Here is a 13,571-nt window from a genome sequence, read left to right on the forward strand (position 1 = left end):
ATCAATCATCAAAGTTAGAAAAAAAATCAAATTCTGCTGAGCCTGACTTTAATCGACTGGTGTAGGCCAGGCACATAGGCTATGGCAAACCAAAAAGTACGTTAATTTCCCCATTTCATCCCCCCCAAGGAAGCCATAGGTAAAGCTCAGCTGAGTGCTGCTGGTTTAGAAAGCATTGAGGTTCTTCCCTGGACCTATGGAGACTGACGAGTCATGTAACACTTTGTATATTTTTATTCTATAAATTTTTATGAAACCTTTGTAATATAAAAATAGTAACTATAAAGAGTCTACCAGTAAACACAAGGATCAAAACAAAAGCCCATTTCATGCTGTAGAAAGAATTTTCACTGACAAGATGAAACCAGTGCCACTTGTGAACACTTCTTTGGGTGATGTGTGAGCCAGAGAAGAACCCAGTCTCCTACATTCAGCCTGGTCCTGGTTCCACCCAGAAGTAACTCTTCCAAGACTTATTTAACTATTGTAATCCCTTTGTGGCACCCATCCCTATTAGTACACGATCCATCGCACCAGAGAGCCAGACGTTTGCCGGGGGGTTGACTAGCCCACTTGACATTGCTATGCCACGTAGTACAGGCCTGCTTCAGCATTTAGGTGATGAGCAACCCCAGGCCATGGCGATTCTATGGCCGTAGCCCCCATCGCAAACAATGAAGTAAATACTACCTGTAGTGGGGCGGATTGGCCATCCACAGACCCGGAGGGGGAGGAGCCACTCCCCCCCCAACGGACTACACTACCCCCTCGAGACTTTGACATTAAGGGACTAGTTTAAGCAGTTCACACAGTAACCAGTGTGGGGATAGAGAAACTCCTGGAAAGGAAAGGCCTCTGGCTCACTGGTTAACATTGTGTTATGGTTCAGTGCAAAAACAAAAGGCTCAGTAAAGTGCAGAATTCACAAGATACACGAGGGCAGGTTCACAGAATGCCTTGTAACCCTCTTCTTTTGTTTGGCACAAGCGATCTGTATAGCAGACAATGTCAATCAGCTCCAGCACGGTGCAGCCTAGCATGGAAGGCTCCCAACAGTTCTGTGCGCTGTACATTCATTTTTGAAGGCTATTAGCACAGAGTAACTACATTACAGTCTGATCACCAAATTCTGCCCTGACTTACCTGGAGCAAACAGGAGTCTGGAGGTTGTAAGTCAAGGCAGAAGTTGGTCCATCTATTTATACTACTGAGGAACAAAGCACAATGGAAACTAGAGCAGTTTTTAGCCAGACCAGCAGAGATCAGTTTCATACACATACTAAATGCTGATTGCACAGTATGTCAGCACTCTCTGCACTTGCCCCAGATGAGGCCATAGCTTTCTAAACAAGTCCCTGCTGGTGTTCAGTCAGTTGTTACTATCCACATATGCATTACTCCAAGGGGAACTAATCTTTGTACAAGAAGTTTGGTTTTTACGTTCTTACACTGTAAGACCATCGGAAAATTACTTCCCTTCTTCCTTAGATGCTATATGTCCATTAACATCTGTTCAGGAGCTGATAAACTCCTTGGAAAAACTCCTGTAGAGATCCATCAGGGACCATCTATAGCCAGCCCTGACCATTGCTGTTGGTCCCTTGCTAGTTTCTAAGTACATTAGCAAGAGAACAGACCATCTGCTCCTAAGAGTGACCCTGCCTATTCCTCATCCATGGTAACAATCCAGGTTTGCCATTGTGACTTGCTATGGGGAGGAGGAACAGATGTCAAATGACAGCTTTAGAGAATAGGAACATGTGAGCCTTGCAGCACCTAAGGATCAGGGTTTCATGCAATTGTCCCTGAGTAACAAAAGCTGCAAAGCATAGATGATATCTCAAGGGGATTCTGTCAGTCTCATTTTCCCATTGGAGATGGGGGGGCACCCCGTACTACAGCTCAGTTATGACAGCAAAGCCTACACAACACTTACTAGATTTGCCCAGCCTTACATGGAAGACACTACACTTGGCCGGGTAGAAGTATTGAACTAGAGAGTTTTCTTGTATTGCAGATTCGCCCAACTGCCACTGAAAATCCAGAAATGCAGATTTATTAACTTGCTATGAGCTTGGCTGCCATTCTCATGGATGAGGAAGGGATTCTCATGGACGAGGAAGCCATTTGACGTCTTTTGAGCACATGGATGTCACCAGTCCAGTCCACCCTTTTGGAAAGTGAATCTAGTGCTGTTCTCACTGTAGAATTGAGCAAACCAGCGCCTATGCCTTTGGATCGCAGAATCTTCTTTTACCAGCAGTGGTTTAGACAGATATTGCTTGTTATTCCAGATCATGATGTCACGTTCAAACTGAGGGGAGAAGCAGAATCATTTTAGATATATGGAACTTTGAACTAGAGGCTCATTCATGTTACCAATCCAATGGGGATGCCACTAGTACAGCACACTAGTGTTTCTAGCGATCCCCCTGGCTCTGAAACAAGCTCAACTATTCAGCTTTTGCTGGCACTGTGTTTTGAGTGTTTATTAACCACAGAGAACATAAGAACGGCCATACTGGGTCAGACCAAAAGTCCATCTAGCCCAGTATCATGTCCTCCGACAGTGGCCAATGAGAGGTGCCCCAGAAGGAATGAACCGAACAGGTAATCATCAAGTGATCCACCCCCTGTTGCCCATTCCCAGCTTCTGGCAAACAAAGGCTAGGGCCACCATCCCTACCCATCCTGGCTAATAGCCATTGATGCACCTGTCCTTCATGAATTTATCTAGTTCTTTTTTGAACCCTGTTATAGTCTTGGTCTTCATAACATCCTCTGACAAGGAGTTCCACAGGTTGACTGTGCATTGTGTGAAGCATCCACATTAACTCCCTGCATCCTCACCACACAAGCTTGGGGGCTCTTTAGGGATTCATAGTGCTCCTTGCTTCCCAGTTTTCTTTATCAAAATCCTTTTTCGGGTTCACCTGGAATCTCTCAGCATTTCTGTCAGCCCGGCGGCATCGCCCCTTAGCACCACTCAAGGTTTAAGAGAAGAGTTTATTTTTAGCACCTCTCATAGGCTCCAGGTGCTGAATGATAGCATTTACCTTTCCAGTTTAAATATGTTAACACCAAGCTGGTGTGGGGCTAATCTTGTCAGGTATGGGGCCTTTTAACAACTCTGCAACACACAATATGTATCCATCCACAGGCACCACAGAAGGGTAACAAGGCTGGACTCTGGCAGCCCAGCATGGGAGACCTTTCTTCAGAGCAGCTTCCCTCATGTTAGAAAATACCCTGAAAGCAGTGCCTTCCCTTTACGATAGAGGATGATCCAACTCAAGGGTTTGAGCTGGTCAGGCAGCTAGCAGGAGCTCGCTGGGAGAGGTACGCTCATGTCTAGGCTCCTAACTATTAAGGGCTTTATAGGGTAAGACTAACAACTTAAATTCCACCCAGACATAAGTTTAATGGAGCTCAATTTGCAGTGCAGCCACTAGAGAGACCAGCGTTGCTCATACACCTTAGTAACACACGCAAGGTCTGAAGTTTGCACTGTAGCAACGCTTATATTGGACCCTCGGCAGCTAGGGCTGTTCCCAGCCTAGAAACCACCCCCCCTTGCAGAGCTACCATGCCAAGTCAGAGCAAACAGTCTCCAGCTTTCATCCAGTGTGCACAACCAGCTGAGGGAATGCCAAGGCCCATTGTTGGCAGGGACTGGTAAACCTTGGTCAGTCCTGCCGAGCTGAGTAGTGCCAAGAGGCTTTCTTGGTGCAGTGTGTGCTGACAGAGAGGTATGGTGGTCTCAGGAGTTCTGGATTCAGTTACTGGCACAGACTTCCTGTGACTTTTGGCAAGTCCCCTAATTCTTCTGCCTCAGTCCCTCTGCTCTAAAATGGGGAGTGTCCTCCTTGCTCCCTTGTGCAATAGTGCATCAATGAAAGTTCTGTAGGGCAGGGTCATAGAATCATAGAATATCAGGGTTGGAAGGGACCTCAGGAGGTCATCTAGTCCAACCCCCTGCTCAAAGCAGGACCAATCCCCAATTTTTGCCCCAGATCCCTAAATGCCCCCCTCAAGGATTGAGCTCACAACCTCGATTTAGCAGGCCAATGCTCAAACCACTGAGCTATCCCTCCCCCTGGGTCTGTCTGTCGGTCTGTCAGGGCACAGCAGGAAGGGGCTCTGAGCTCAGGTGGGGTTTTTAGAGGCTACCAAAACTAAAAAGGGCCTTTGCCATCCATCATGCAATCTCCGTCTGAGAGCACCTTGCTTCCGCCACCAGCTCTTCAGCTGCCTCGGATGTTGTGAACCTGGAGCTGCTGTTGAAAGGGCTACAGGCCCTGGCAGGGTTCTAGTCCCCAGTCAGAGAGGTCCCAGACAGTGGTAATGAGCAATGCCCTCTGTCACTGCTGTAGGGGGCAGGGTTTTGTGGGTAACTGGGGCAATGCAAGGTACAGGCATCAAAACGCCAGCACCAAGAGTTGTGAAGCGCTGGAAGGAGCTGGTGGAGCCCAGATTAAAGTGTCCGGTCTCCCCTTGCTCAGCGAATGTGATCCGAGGTGCGGAAGGGACTCCTCTCATCAAGGATTCTCAACAGCAACACAGGACAGAAACTGCGGGTCTTTACCTAGCCAGGCACCCAGGGGGTCCTTGATACAGGATGCAGGACTTCCGTGGTCATCCAGGCCCTCGCCTCTGGCTCAGCTACTGGCAGGCTAGGACAGTGTGCAATGCCTGGGATCTGCACCAGTCTCCTCCCCACTCCCATTTGCCGTGTTGGGTCCCGGATACCTAGTGCCCACCCCCACCCCCCCTTCAGCGACAGCTTCCCTGAGGCCTTTGGATACCATCTGGCCCAAGGGAAGGATAGGCACCAAGGGAGCAGAGCACCAAGGGGGCATGTCAGCTCATTCTTGCTTTTGCCCTTCACTCCTGCCACATTTGTGGAAGCCTAAGCCAGACCCACCCAAGAAATGCACCAAGAGGCAGCTTTGCTGCCTGCCATCTCCTGTGCCTTTAGCATTCAGCCTCTTGGCCTGTCTACATGTCTGCCCTGTACATTTGCAGCATTACCAAAGCTTGTGGGGCACAGGGGAATTGGCACTAGTTGTAATCCAAGCCCAGTGTAGCGGGGTAGTCACCCCGCTCAGGCCCTGAGGGGGTTAAAAGCAGCCCTGGAGAGGGCTGCAGCAGGGAAAGAAGTTAAGAACAGCTGGGGAAAGCTGACTGTAGCTGACCACAGGTGTGGCCGGCTTAATCAGAGGGGCCGCCTGAGGATAGGCAAAGGCAGCAGGTCCTACCCCCTTGCCAGTGATGAATGGCCAGTACGCTGCAGTCTACCCCGGTGAACAGGGGCTAGCTGATGACTGGCAGTAGCCACTGAGGCAAGGTGGGTCTAGAGGGTTGGGGGTTCCCTGGGAGGGGAGACCCAGAGTAGGGGTCCTGCTGGGGCAGATCCACAGGGAAAAAGGCACCAGGGTTTGAACTACTGTGGGTAAGTTGCCTCCCTCTGGGAGTCCCAGCCCAGCTTGACGTGCAGCCGTACAGCGTGCCTTACCTGAACGCATTCCACTTTGAGAATGAATTTGGGGATCACTGCCGGCATGTTGCGCTGATAATAGATCCTATGGATGACTTGCTGCAGGAGAGGCTCCACGGGCGTCACGCTCTGCAGAATGATCCCACGGCCCAGGAAAGCATGTTCAAAGGTCAGGTAGACCAGCCCTGGCCCCACCTTCAGAGAGAGAAGGAATTCAGCTCATTCCCTCACTCAGAAAGGCTGGGGGGTGGGGAATCCTCACTGCCTACGGAATGAACATATTTCTACCAGGTCTAGGGGTCACAGCCTGTATTTAGGGGCTGATTCTCTGCCCTGGGGGGTTCTCTTTATGCTGCTCAGGCAGTGCCATCCCTGAGTCCCCAGTTGGGGATTCTCCCAGTCAGGTAGGAGTCTCCACCAAGTGTAGGGGTGGGCATAGCTAACGCCCAGCTCTCTGCATGAAGTTGAAGGCATGTCTGGATTGAAAGGGCAGGGGCAGAGTGTCCTGGGCCCTTGGGGACCACAGTAAATGGCTCCAGTTAGTGCAGCCTGAGCTGGAGGAGAGTGCCAGGGAGCTGTCGCTGCTGGTTGGTCTCACCTGTCCACATCTTTCCCCCAGGACACCAATTGTCTGTTCCTATTCACATACACATTTTCTTCCTAATAGTCACTGCCCCCAGCCAGGAGCAAACACCACTTGCATGGAACAAGGAAGTAGATGAACATTAGGGTTCTGGGTGGGTTGATTTTTTTGCCATGCTTTGTAACAAAGTCCTAAAGGCAAATGTAAAGCCCAAACTGGAACCAGGTGCCCAGCATCCTGTGCCTAGAGACCAACTACGCTTCAGCCTCCGAGCCAGCTCTTCCCAGTTGCCCTGCTCCAACCTTAGTAAGAGCCCACTCTCTGCCCCTTGGTGTTTGGGCTAGATTAGGAAGCAGCAGAAGCTGGGTTGGCCGTCCATGTGTTGCTAACCATGACACTCTGGGAGGAAAAACAGTGTTTTATCCCTGTGTAGGGCCGTTTCCCAGACCTGAGGCAGAGTTCTGTTTAAGCTCAAAAGCTTCTTTTGCTCACCAACAGAAGTTGGTCCAATAAAAGAGATTCCCTCCCCACCCCCACCCTCGTTGTCTCTCTAAGGGTATGTCTACACTACGGAATAAGGTCGAATTTATAGAAGTCGGTTTTTTAGAAATCGGTTTTATATATTCGCGTGTGTGTGTCCCCACAGAAAATGCTCTAAGTGCATTAACTCGGCGGAGTGCTTCCACAGTACCGAGGCTAGAGTCGACTTCCGGAGCGTTGCACTGTGGGTAGCTATCCCACAGTTCCCGCAGTCTCCGCTGCCCATTGGAATTCTGGGTTGAGATCCCAATGCCTGATGGGGCTAAAACATTGTCGCGGGTGGTTCTGGGTACGTATCGTCAGGCCCCCGTTCCCTCCCTCCCTCCATGAAAGCAAGGGCAGACAATCGTTTCGCGCCTTTTTTCCTGAGTTACCTGTGCAGACGCCATACCACGGCAAGCATGGAGCCCGCTCAGGTAACCGTCACCCTATGTCTCCTGGGTGCTGGCAGACGTGGTACTGCATTGCTACACAGTAGCAGCAACCCATTGCCTTCTGGCAGCAGACGGTGCAATATGACTGGTAGCCGTCATCGTCATGTCCGAGGTGCTCCTGGCCACGTCGGCCAGGAGCACCTGGGCAGACATGGGCGCAGGGACAAAATTTGGAGAGACTTGACCAGGTCATTCTCTTTAGTCCTGCAGTCAGTCCTATTGAACCGTCTTATGGTGAGCAGGCAGGCGATATGGATTGCTAGCAGTCCTATTGCATCATCTTCTGCCGGGCAGCCATGAGATGTGGATGGCATGCAGTCCTTCCGCACCGTCTGCTGCCAGCCAAAGATATAAAAGATGGATGGAGTGGATCAAAACAAGAAATAGACCAGATTTGTTTTGTGCTCATTTGCTTCCGCCCCCGTCTAGGGGACTCATTCCTCTAGGTCACACTGCAGTCACTCACAGAGAAGGTGCAGCAAGGTAAATCTAGCCATGTATCAATCAGAGGCCAGACTAACCTCCTTGTTCCAATAAAAACAATAACTTAGGTGCACCATTTCTTATTGGAACCCTCCGTGAAGTCCTGCCTGAAATACTCCTTGATGTAAAGACACCCCCTTTGTTGATTTTAGCTCCCTAAAGCCAACCCTGTAAGCCGTGTCATCAGTCGCCCCTCCCTCCATCAGAGCAACGGCAGACAATCGTTCCGCGCCTTTTTTCTGTGCGGACGCCATACCAAGGCAAGCATGGAGGCCGCTCAGCTCACTTTGGCAATTAGGAGCACATTAAACACCACACGCATTATCCAGCAGTATATGCAGCACCAGAACCTGGCAGAACGATACCGGGCGAGGAGGCGACGTCAGCACGGTCACGTGAGTGATCAGGACATGGACACAGATTTCTCTGAAAGCATGGGCCCTGCCAATGCATGCATCATGGTGCTAATGGGGCAGGTTCACGCTGTGGAACGCCGATTCTGGGCTTGGGAAACAAGCACAGACTGGTGGGACCGCATAGTGTTGCAGGTCTGGGACGATTCCCAGTGGCTGCGAAACTTTCGCATGCGTAAGGAACGTGATGATCACTTTAGATAAGCTATTACCAGCAGGACAGTGGGGTGGGAGGAGGTATTGTTTCATGTTCTCTGTGTGTATATAAAGTCTGCTGCAGTTTCCACAGTATGCATCCGATGAAGTGAGCTGTAGCTCATGAAAGCTCATGCTCAAATAAATTGGTTAGTCTCTAAGGTGCCACAAGTCCTCCTGTTCTTTTTGCGAATACAGACTAACACGGCTGCTACTCTGAAATAAAGTCATTGTTGCTTCACATTCATGCATTCTTTATTCATTCATCACACAAATAGGGGGATGACTACCAAGGTAGCCCAGGAGGGGTGGTGGAGGAGGGAAGGAAAATGCCACACAGCACTTTTAAAGTTTACAACTTTAAAATTTATTGAATGACAGCCTTCTTTTTTTTTTGGGCAATCCTCTGTGGTGGAGTGGCTGGTTGGCCGGAGGCCCCCCCACCGCGTTCTTGGGCGTCTGGGTGTGGAGGCTATGGAACTTGGGGAGGAGGGCGGTTGGTTACAGAGGGGCTGCAGTGGCAGTCTGTGCTCCAGCTACCTTTGCTGCAGCTCACCCATACACTGGAGCATACTGGTTTGGTCCTGCAGCAGCCTCAGCATTGAATCCTGCCTCCTCTCATCACGCTGCCGCCACATTTGAGCTTCAGCCCTCTCTTCAGCCCGCCACTTACTCTCTTCGGCCCGCCACTTACTCTCTTCGGCCAGCCACCTCTCCTCCCGGTCATTTTGTGCTTTCCTGCACTCTGACATTATTTGCCTCCACGCATTCGTCTGTGCTCTGTCAGTGTGGGAGGACAGCATGAGCTCGGAGAACATTTCATCTCAAGTGCGTTTTTTTTTCTTTCTAATCTTCACTAGCCTCTGGGAAGGAGAAGATCCTGTGATCATTGAAACACATGCAGCTGGTGGAGAAAAAAAAGGGACAGCGGTATTTAAAAAGACACATTTTATAAAACAGTGGCTACACTCTTTCAGGTTTCAGAGTAACAGCCATGCTAGAAAAGGAGGACTTGTGGCACCTTAGAGACTAACCAATTTATTTGAGCATAAGCTTTCGTGAGCTACAGCTCACTTCATCGGATGCATACCATGGAAACTGCAGAAGACATTATATACACACAGAGACCATGAAACAATACCTCCTCCCACGCCACTGTCCTGCTGGTAATAGCTTATCTAAAGTGATCATCAAGTTGGGCCATTTCCAGCACAAATCCAGGTTTTCTCACCCTCCGCCCCCCCCCCCACACAAACTCACTCTCCTGCTGGTAATAGCCCATCCAAAGTGACAACTCTCTTCACAATGTGTATGATAATCAAGGTGGGCCATTTCCAGCACAAATCCAGGTTTTCTCACCCCCCCCCCATACACATACAAACTCACTCTCCTGCTGGTAATAGCTTATCTAAAGTGATCATCAAGTTGGGCCATTTCCAGCACAAATCCAGGTTTTCTCACCCTCTGCCCCCCCACACACAAACTCACTCTCCTGCTGGTAATAGCCCATCCAAAGTGACCACTCTCTTCACAATGTGTATGATAATCAAGGTGGGCCATTTCCTGCACAAATCCAGGTTCTCTCACCCCCTCACCCCTCGCCAAAAACCACACACACAAACTCACTCTCCTGCTGGTAATAGCTTATCCAAAGTGACCATTCTCCCTACAATGTGCATGATAATCAAGGTGGGCCATTTCCAGCACAAATCCAGGCTTTCTCACCCCCCCCCCCCCGGAAACACACACACACACACACAAACTCACTCTCCTGCTGGCAATAGCTCATCCAAACTGACCACTCTCCAAGTTTAAATCCAAGTTTAACCAGAACGTCTGGGGGGGGGGGGGTAGGAAAAAACAAGGGGAAATAGGCTACCTTGCATTGTAGGGAGAGTGGTCACTTTGGATAAGCTATTACCAGCCGGACAGTGGGGTGGGAGGAGGTATTGTTTCATGGTCTCTGTGTGTATATAATGTCTTCTGCAGTTTCCACGGTATGCATCCGATGAAGTGAGCTGTAGCTCACGAAAGCTCATGCTCAGATAAACTGGTTAGTCTTTCAGGGTAAACCTTGCTGTTAACATTACATACATAGCACATGTGCTTTCATTACAAGGTCGCATTTTGCCTCCCCCCCACTGCGTGGCTACCCCCTCAACCCTCTCCCCTCCCCGTGGCTAACAGCGGGGAACATTTCTGTTCAGCCACAGGCAAACAGCTCAGCAGGAATGGGCTCCTCTGAATGACCCCTGAAGAAAAGCACCCTATTTCAACCAGGAGACCATGAATTATATCTCACTCTCCTGAGGATAACACAGAGAGATAAAGAACAGATGTTGTTTGAACGCCAGCAAACATACACTGCAATGCTTTGTTGTACAATGATTCCCGAATACGTGTTACTGGCCTGGGGTGGTAAAGTGTCCTACCATGAAGGACGCAATAAGGCTGCCCCTCCGCCCCAGAAACCTTTTGCAAAGGCTTTGGGAGTACATCCAGGAGAGCCGCGAATGCCAGGGCAAATTAATCCTTTCACATGCTTGCTTTTAAACCACGTATAGTATTTTAAAAGGTACACTCACCGGAGGTCCCTTCTCCACCTGCTGGGTCCAGGAGGCAGCCTTGGGTGGGTTCGGGGGGTACTGGCTCCAGGTTCAGGGTGAGAAACAGTTCCTGGCTGTCGGGAAAACCGGTTTCTCCGCTTGCTTGCTGTGAGCTATCTACAACCTCCTCCTCATCATCATCTTCTTCGTCCCCAAAACCTGCTTCCGTGTTGCCTCCATCTCCATTGAAGGAGTCAAACAACACGGCTGGGGTAGTGGTGGCTGAACCCCCTAAAATGGCATGCAGCTCATCATAGAAGCGGCATGTTTGGGGCTCTGACCCAGAGCGGCCGTTCGCCCCTCTGGTTTTCTGGTAGGCTTGCCTCAGCTCCTTCAGTTTCACGCGGCATTGCTTCGGATCCCTGTTATGGCCTCTGTGCTTCATGCCCTGGGAGATTTTTGACAAAGGTTTTGGCATTTCGAAAACTGGAACGGAGTTCTGATAGCACGGATTCCTCTCCCCATAGAGCGATCAGATCCCGTACCTCCCGTTCGGTCCATGCTGGAGCTCTTTTGCGATTCTGGGACTCCATCATGGTCACCTGTGCTGATGAGCTCTGCATGGTCACCTGCAGCTTGCCACGCTGGCCAAACGGGAAATGAGATTCAAAAGTTCGCGGTTCTTTTCCTGTCTACCTGGCCAGTGCATCTGAGTTGAGAGTGCTGTCCAGAGCGGTCACAATGGAGCACTCTGGGATAGCTCCCGGAGGCCAATACCGTCGAATTGTGTCCACAGTACCCCAAATTCGACCCGGCAAGGCCGATTTAAGCGCTAATCCACTTGTCAGGGGTGGAGTACGGAAATCGATTTTAAGACCCCTTTAAGTCGAAATAAAGGGCTTCATCGTGTGGACGGGTGCAGGTTTACATCGATTTAATGCTGCTAAATTCGACCTAAAGTCCTAGTGTAGACCAGGGCTAAGACATGAGCAGCATTTGGCAAGGGTGTTAGCCCCTTTTTGATCCTCTTTTCTGCAGGAGGTGCCAGGTGGTGTGTATAGCCACTTGTCTTAACATTGGTTAGCGTTTGATTAAAAAGTTTGTTTCTCAGTCTAGTCAGGGTCATCAGAGAGTCCCTACTGCAAGGCTCTCCTCGCCCTTCCTTCGATGGAGATGACTCCACAGCTCATTCACCACACACTTTGCGCATTCCTCTGCTGCCCAACAGGAAAAGTCCCTTCAGCAAGGCCTCCTAAGAGGAGTAAGAATATGAGCCAAACATTTTAATCAGCAGCTGGCTCTTCCGAGGGTGCCGTTGCTGCCACTAAGGAAGGTCTGCACCCAAACTCTGGGGGTGTATAGAGCCTGTTTGCAATGGAACAGGAGCCTCTAACGAGTGACTCTACCAAGACAAAATGTAAGCTGTAGAGCGCTGCAATTAGTGAAGCCTGGGCAGTGTAGCTGGACTAGCTGGTAAGACTGGAAGCAGTCTGGCCAGCCCCAACTAGTCCCAAATCATGAGTCGCACCCCCAAGAGATGAGATTTGTTTTGTTTTTTTTTAATAAAAAACATTTACATTGAGTTGTTTGGTTGGCTTTGATTTTTGTCCTACCCCTCCCCCCACCCCAGTGTGTGCGTGAGCAACAGCCAGTGTTGCCAGCTCTCCCAACTGTATTGAGGAAGGTGATTTTGGCCCCACTCTTGTGGGCTCCCTAACAGCGTGTCTGGTGCGGGGCTTCCCGCTTTGCCTCAGATCTCAAATTCTCATTATTTCCATCCCAGCCCCACCTCAATTATCCACATTGTTCTGCCCCTCCCCTCCGGGCCAGGCCCGGCCGCCAGAGCTCCCATCCGTTCTTACTACACGCATGTTTTCTAATCCTTTAACCATTCACATGGCTCTTTTCTGAACTCTCTCCAACTTACTGAAGGCCTTGAGCTGTGGGCACCAGAACTGGACGCAGGATTCCAGCAGCAGTCACACCAGTGCCACATACAGAGGTAAAATGACCTCTCTGCTCCTCCTTGAGATTTCCCTGTTTAGATATCCAAGGATCAGATTAGCCCAGTGTCAGACTGGGAGCGCATGTTCAGCTGATTATCCACCAACACCCCCAAATCTTTTCTAGAACCACTGCTTCCCAGGATAGAGTCTCCCATCCTGTAAGAGTGGCCGACTTTTGGTGGTATTAAAGTGCATATTTTTTGCTTGTGTCCAGCTTGCCAGGCGATTTAGATCCGAGATCTGTCCTCTTCACTAATTACCACTCCAATGTTTGTGTCTTGTGCAAACTTTATCAGTAATTATGATTTCTTCCAGGTCACTGATAAAAATGTTGAAGAGTAGGGCTAGGAACCAATTCCTGTGGGGCCACACTAGAAACACGCCCGTTTGATGAGGATTCCCCATTTAAATTACATCTGAGACCTAGCTTTCTCATTTGTGCCATGCTGATTTTGTATCATTGCAATTTCTTAATCAAAATGTCACATAGTACCAAGTGAAAGGCTTTAAAGCAACACTTATCAACCAAACTTGTAATCTCATTAAAAACAAACAAGTTAGACAGGATCTATTTTCCATAAACTCATGTTGACTGGTATTTATTCCCATCCGTTAATGCTTTATTAATCAAATCCCATATTAGCCACTCGATTATTTTGCCAAGGATCTATGTCAGCCTGCCTGGCCTATCATTACTCAGGTCATCCCATTTACCCTTTCTAAATATTGGCATATTAGCTTCTCTTCAGTCCTGTGGAACTTCCCCACTGTCCATGCAAACCGTCAATTTCTTCCCTAAGTTTTTAGACAGAAACAAACCCAGTCACTCTAGGGCTGTTTCTGCTCCTGGTGTTGCTAATGCTTTGCATCTTCA

At 49.5% G+C, this 13,571-nt stretch overlaps 1 protein-coding gene across 1 annotated transcript in view; it reads right to left on the reverse strand.

The window, feature by feature from the left end:
• Positions 1-264: 264 nt before the first annotated feature.
• The window catches only part of LOC311532127 (cholesterol 7-desaturase nvd-like), a gene marked incomplete at its 5' end in the record, with an annotated part of 46,379 nt that continues 33,072 nt past the window's right edge, over positions 265-13,571 (reverse strand). Inside the window, 2 exons of the mRNA XM_084650327.1 lie at positions 265-2,314; positions 5,516-5,692. Coding sequence (XP_084506453.1) covers positions 2,153-2,314; positions 5,516-5,692 — 339 coding nt within the window. The 3' untranslated portion in view covers positions 265-2,152. The remainder of the gene's footprint in view (positions 2,315-5,515; positions 5,693-13,571) is intronic.

The sequence above is a fragment of the Lepidochelys olivacea genome (genome assembly GCF_965140295.1).
Source record: "Lepidochelys olivacea isolate rLepOli2 genome assembly, chromosome: 16".
Taxonomy (NCBI): Eukaryota; Metazoa; Chordata; order Testudines; family Cheloniidae; genus Lepidochelys; species Lepidochelys olivacea.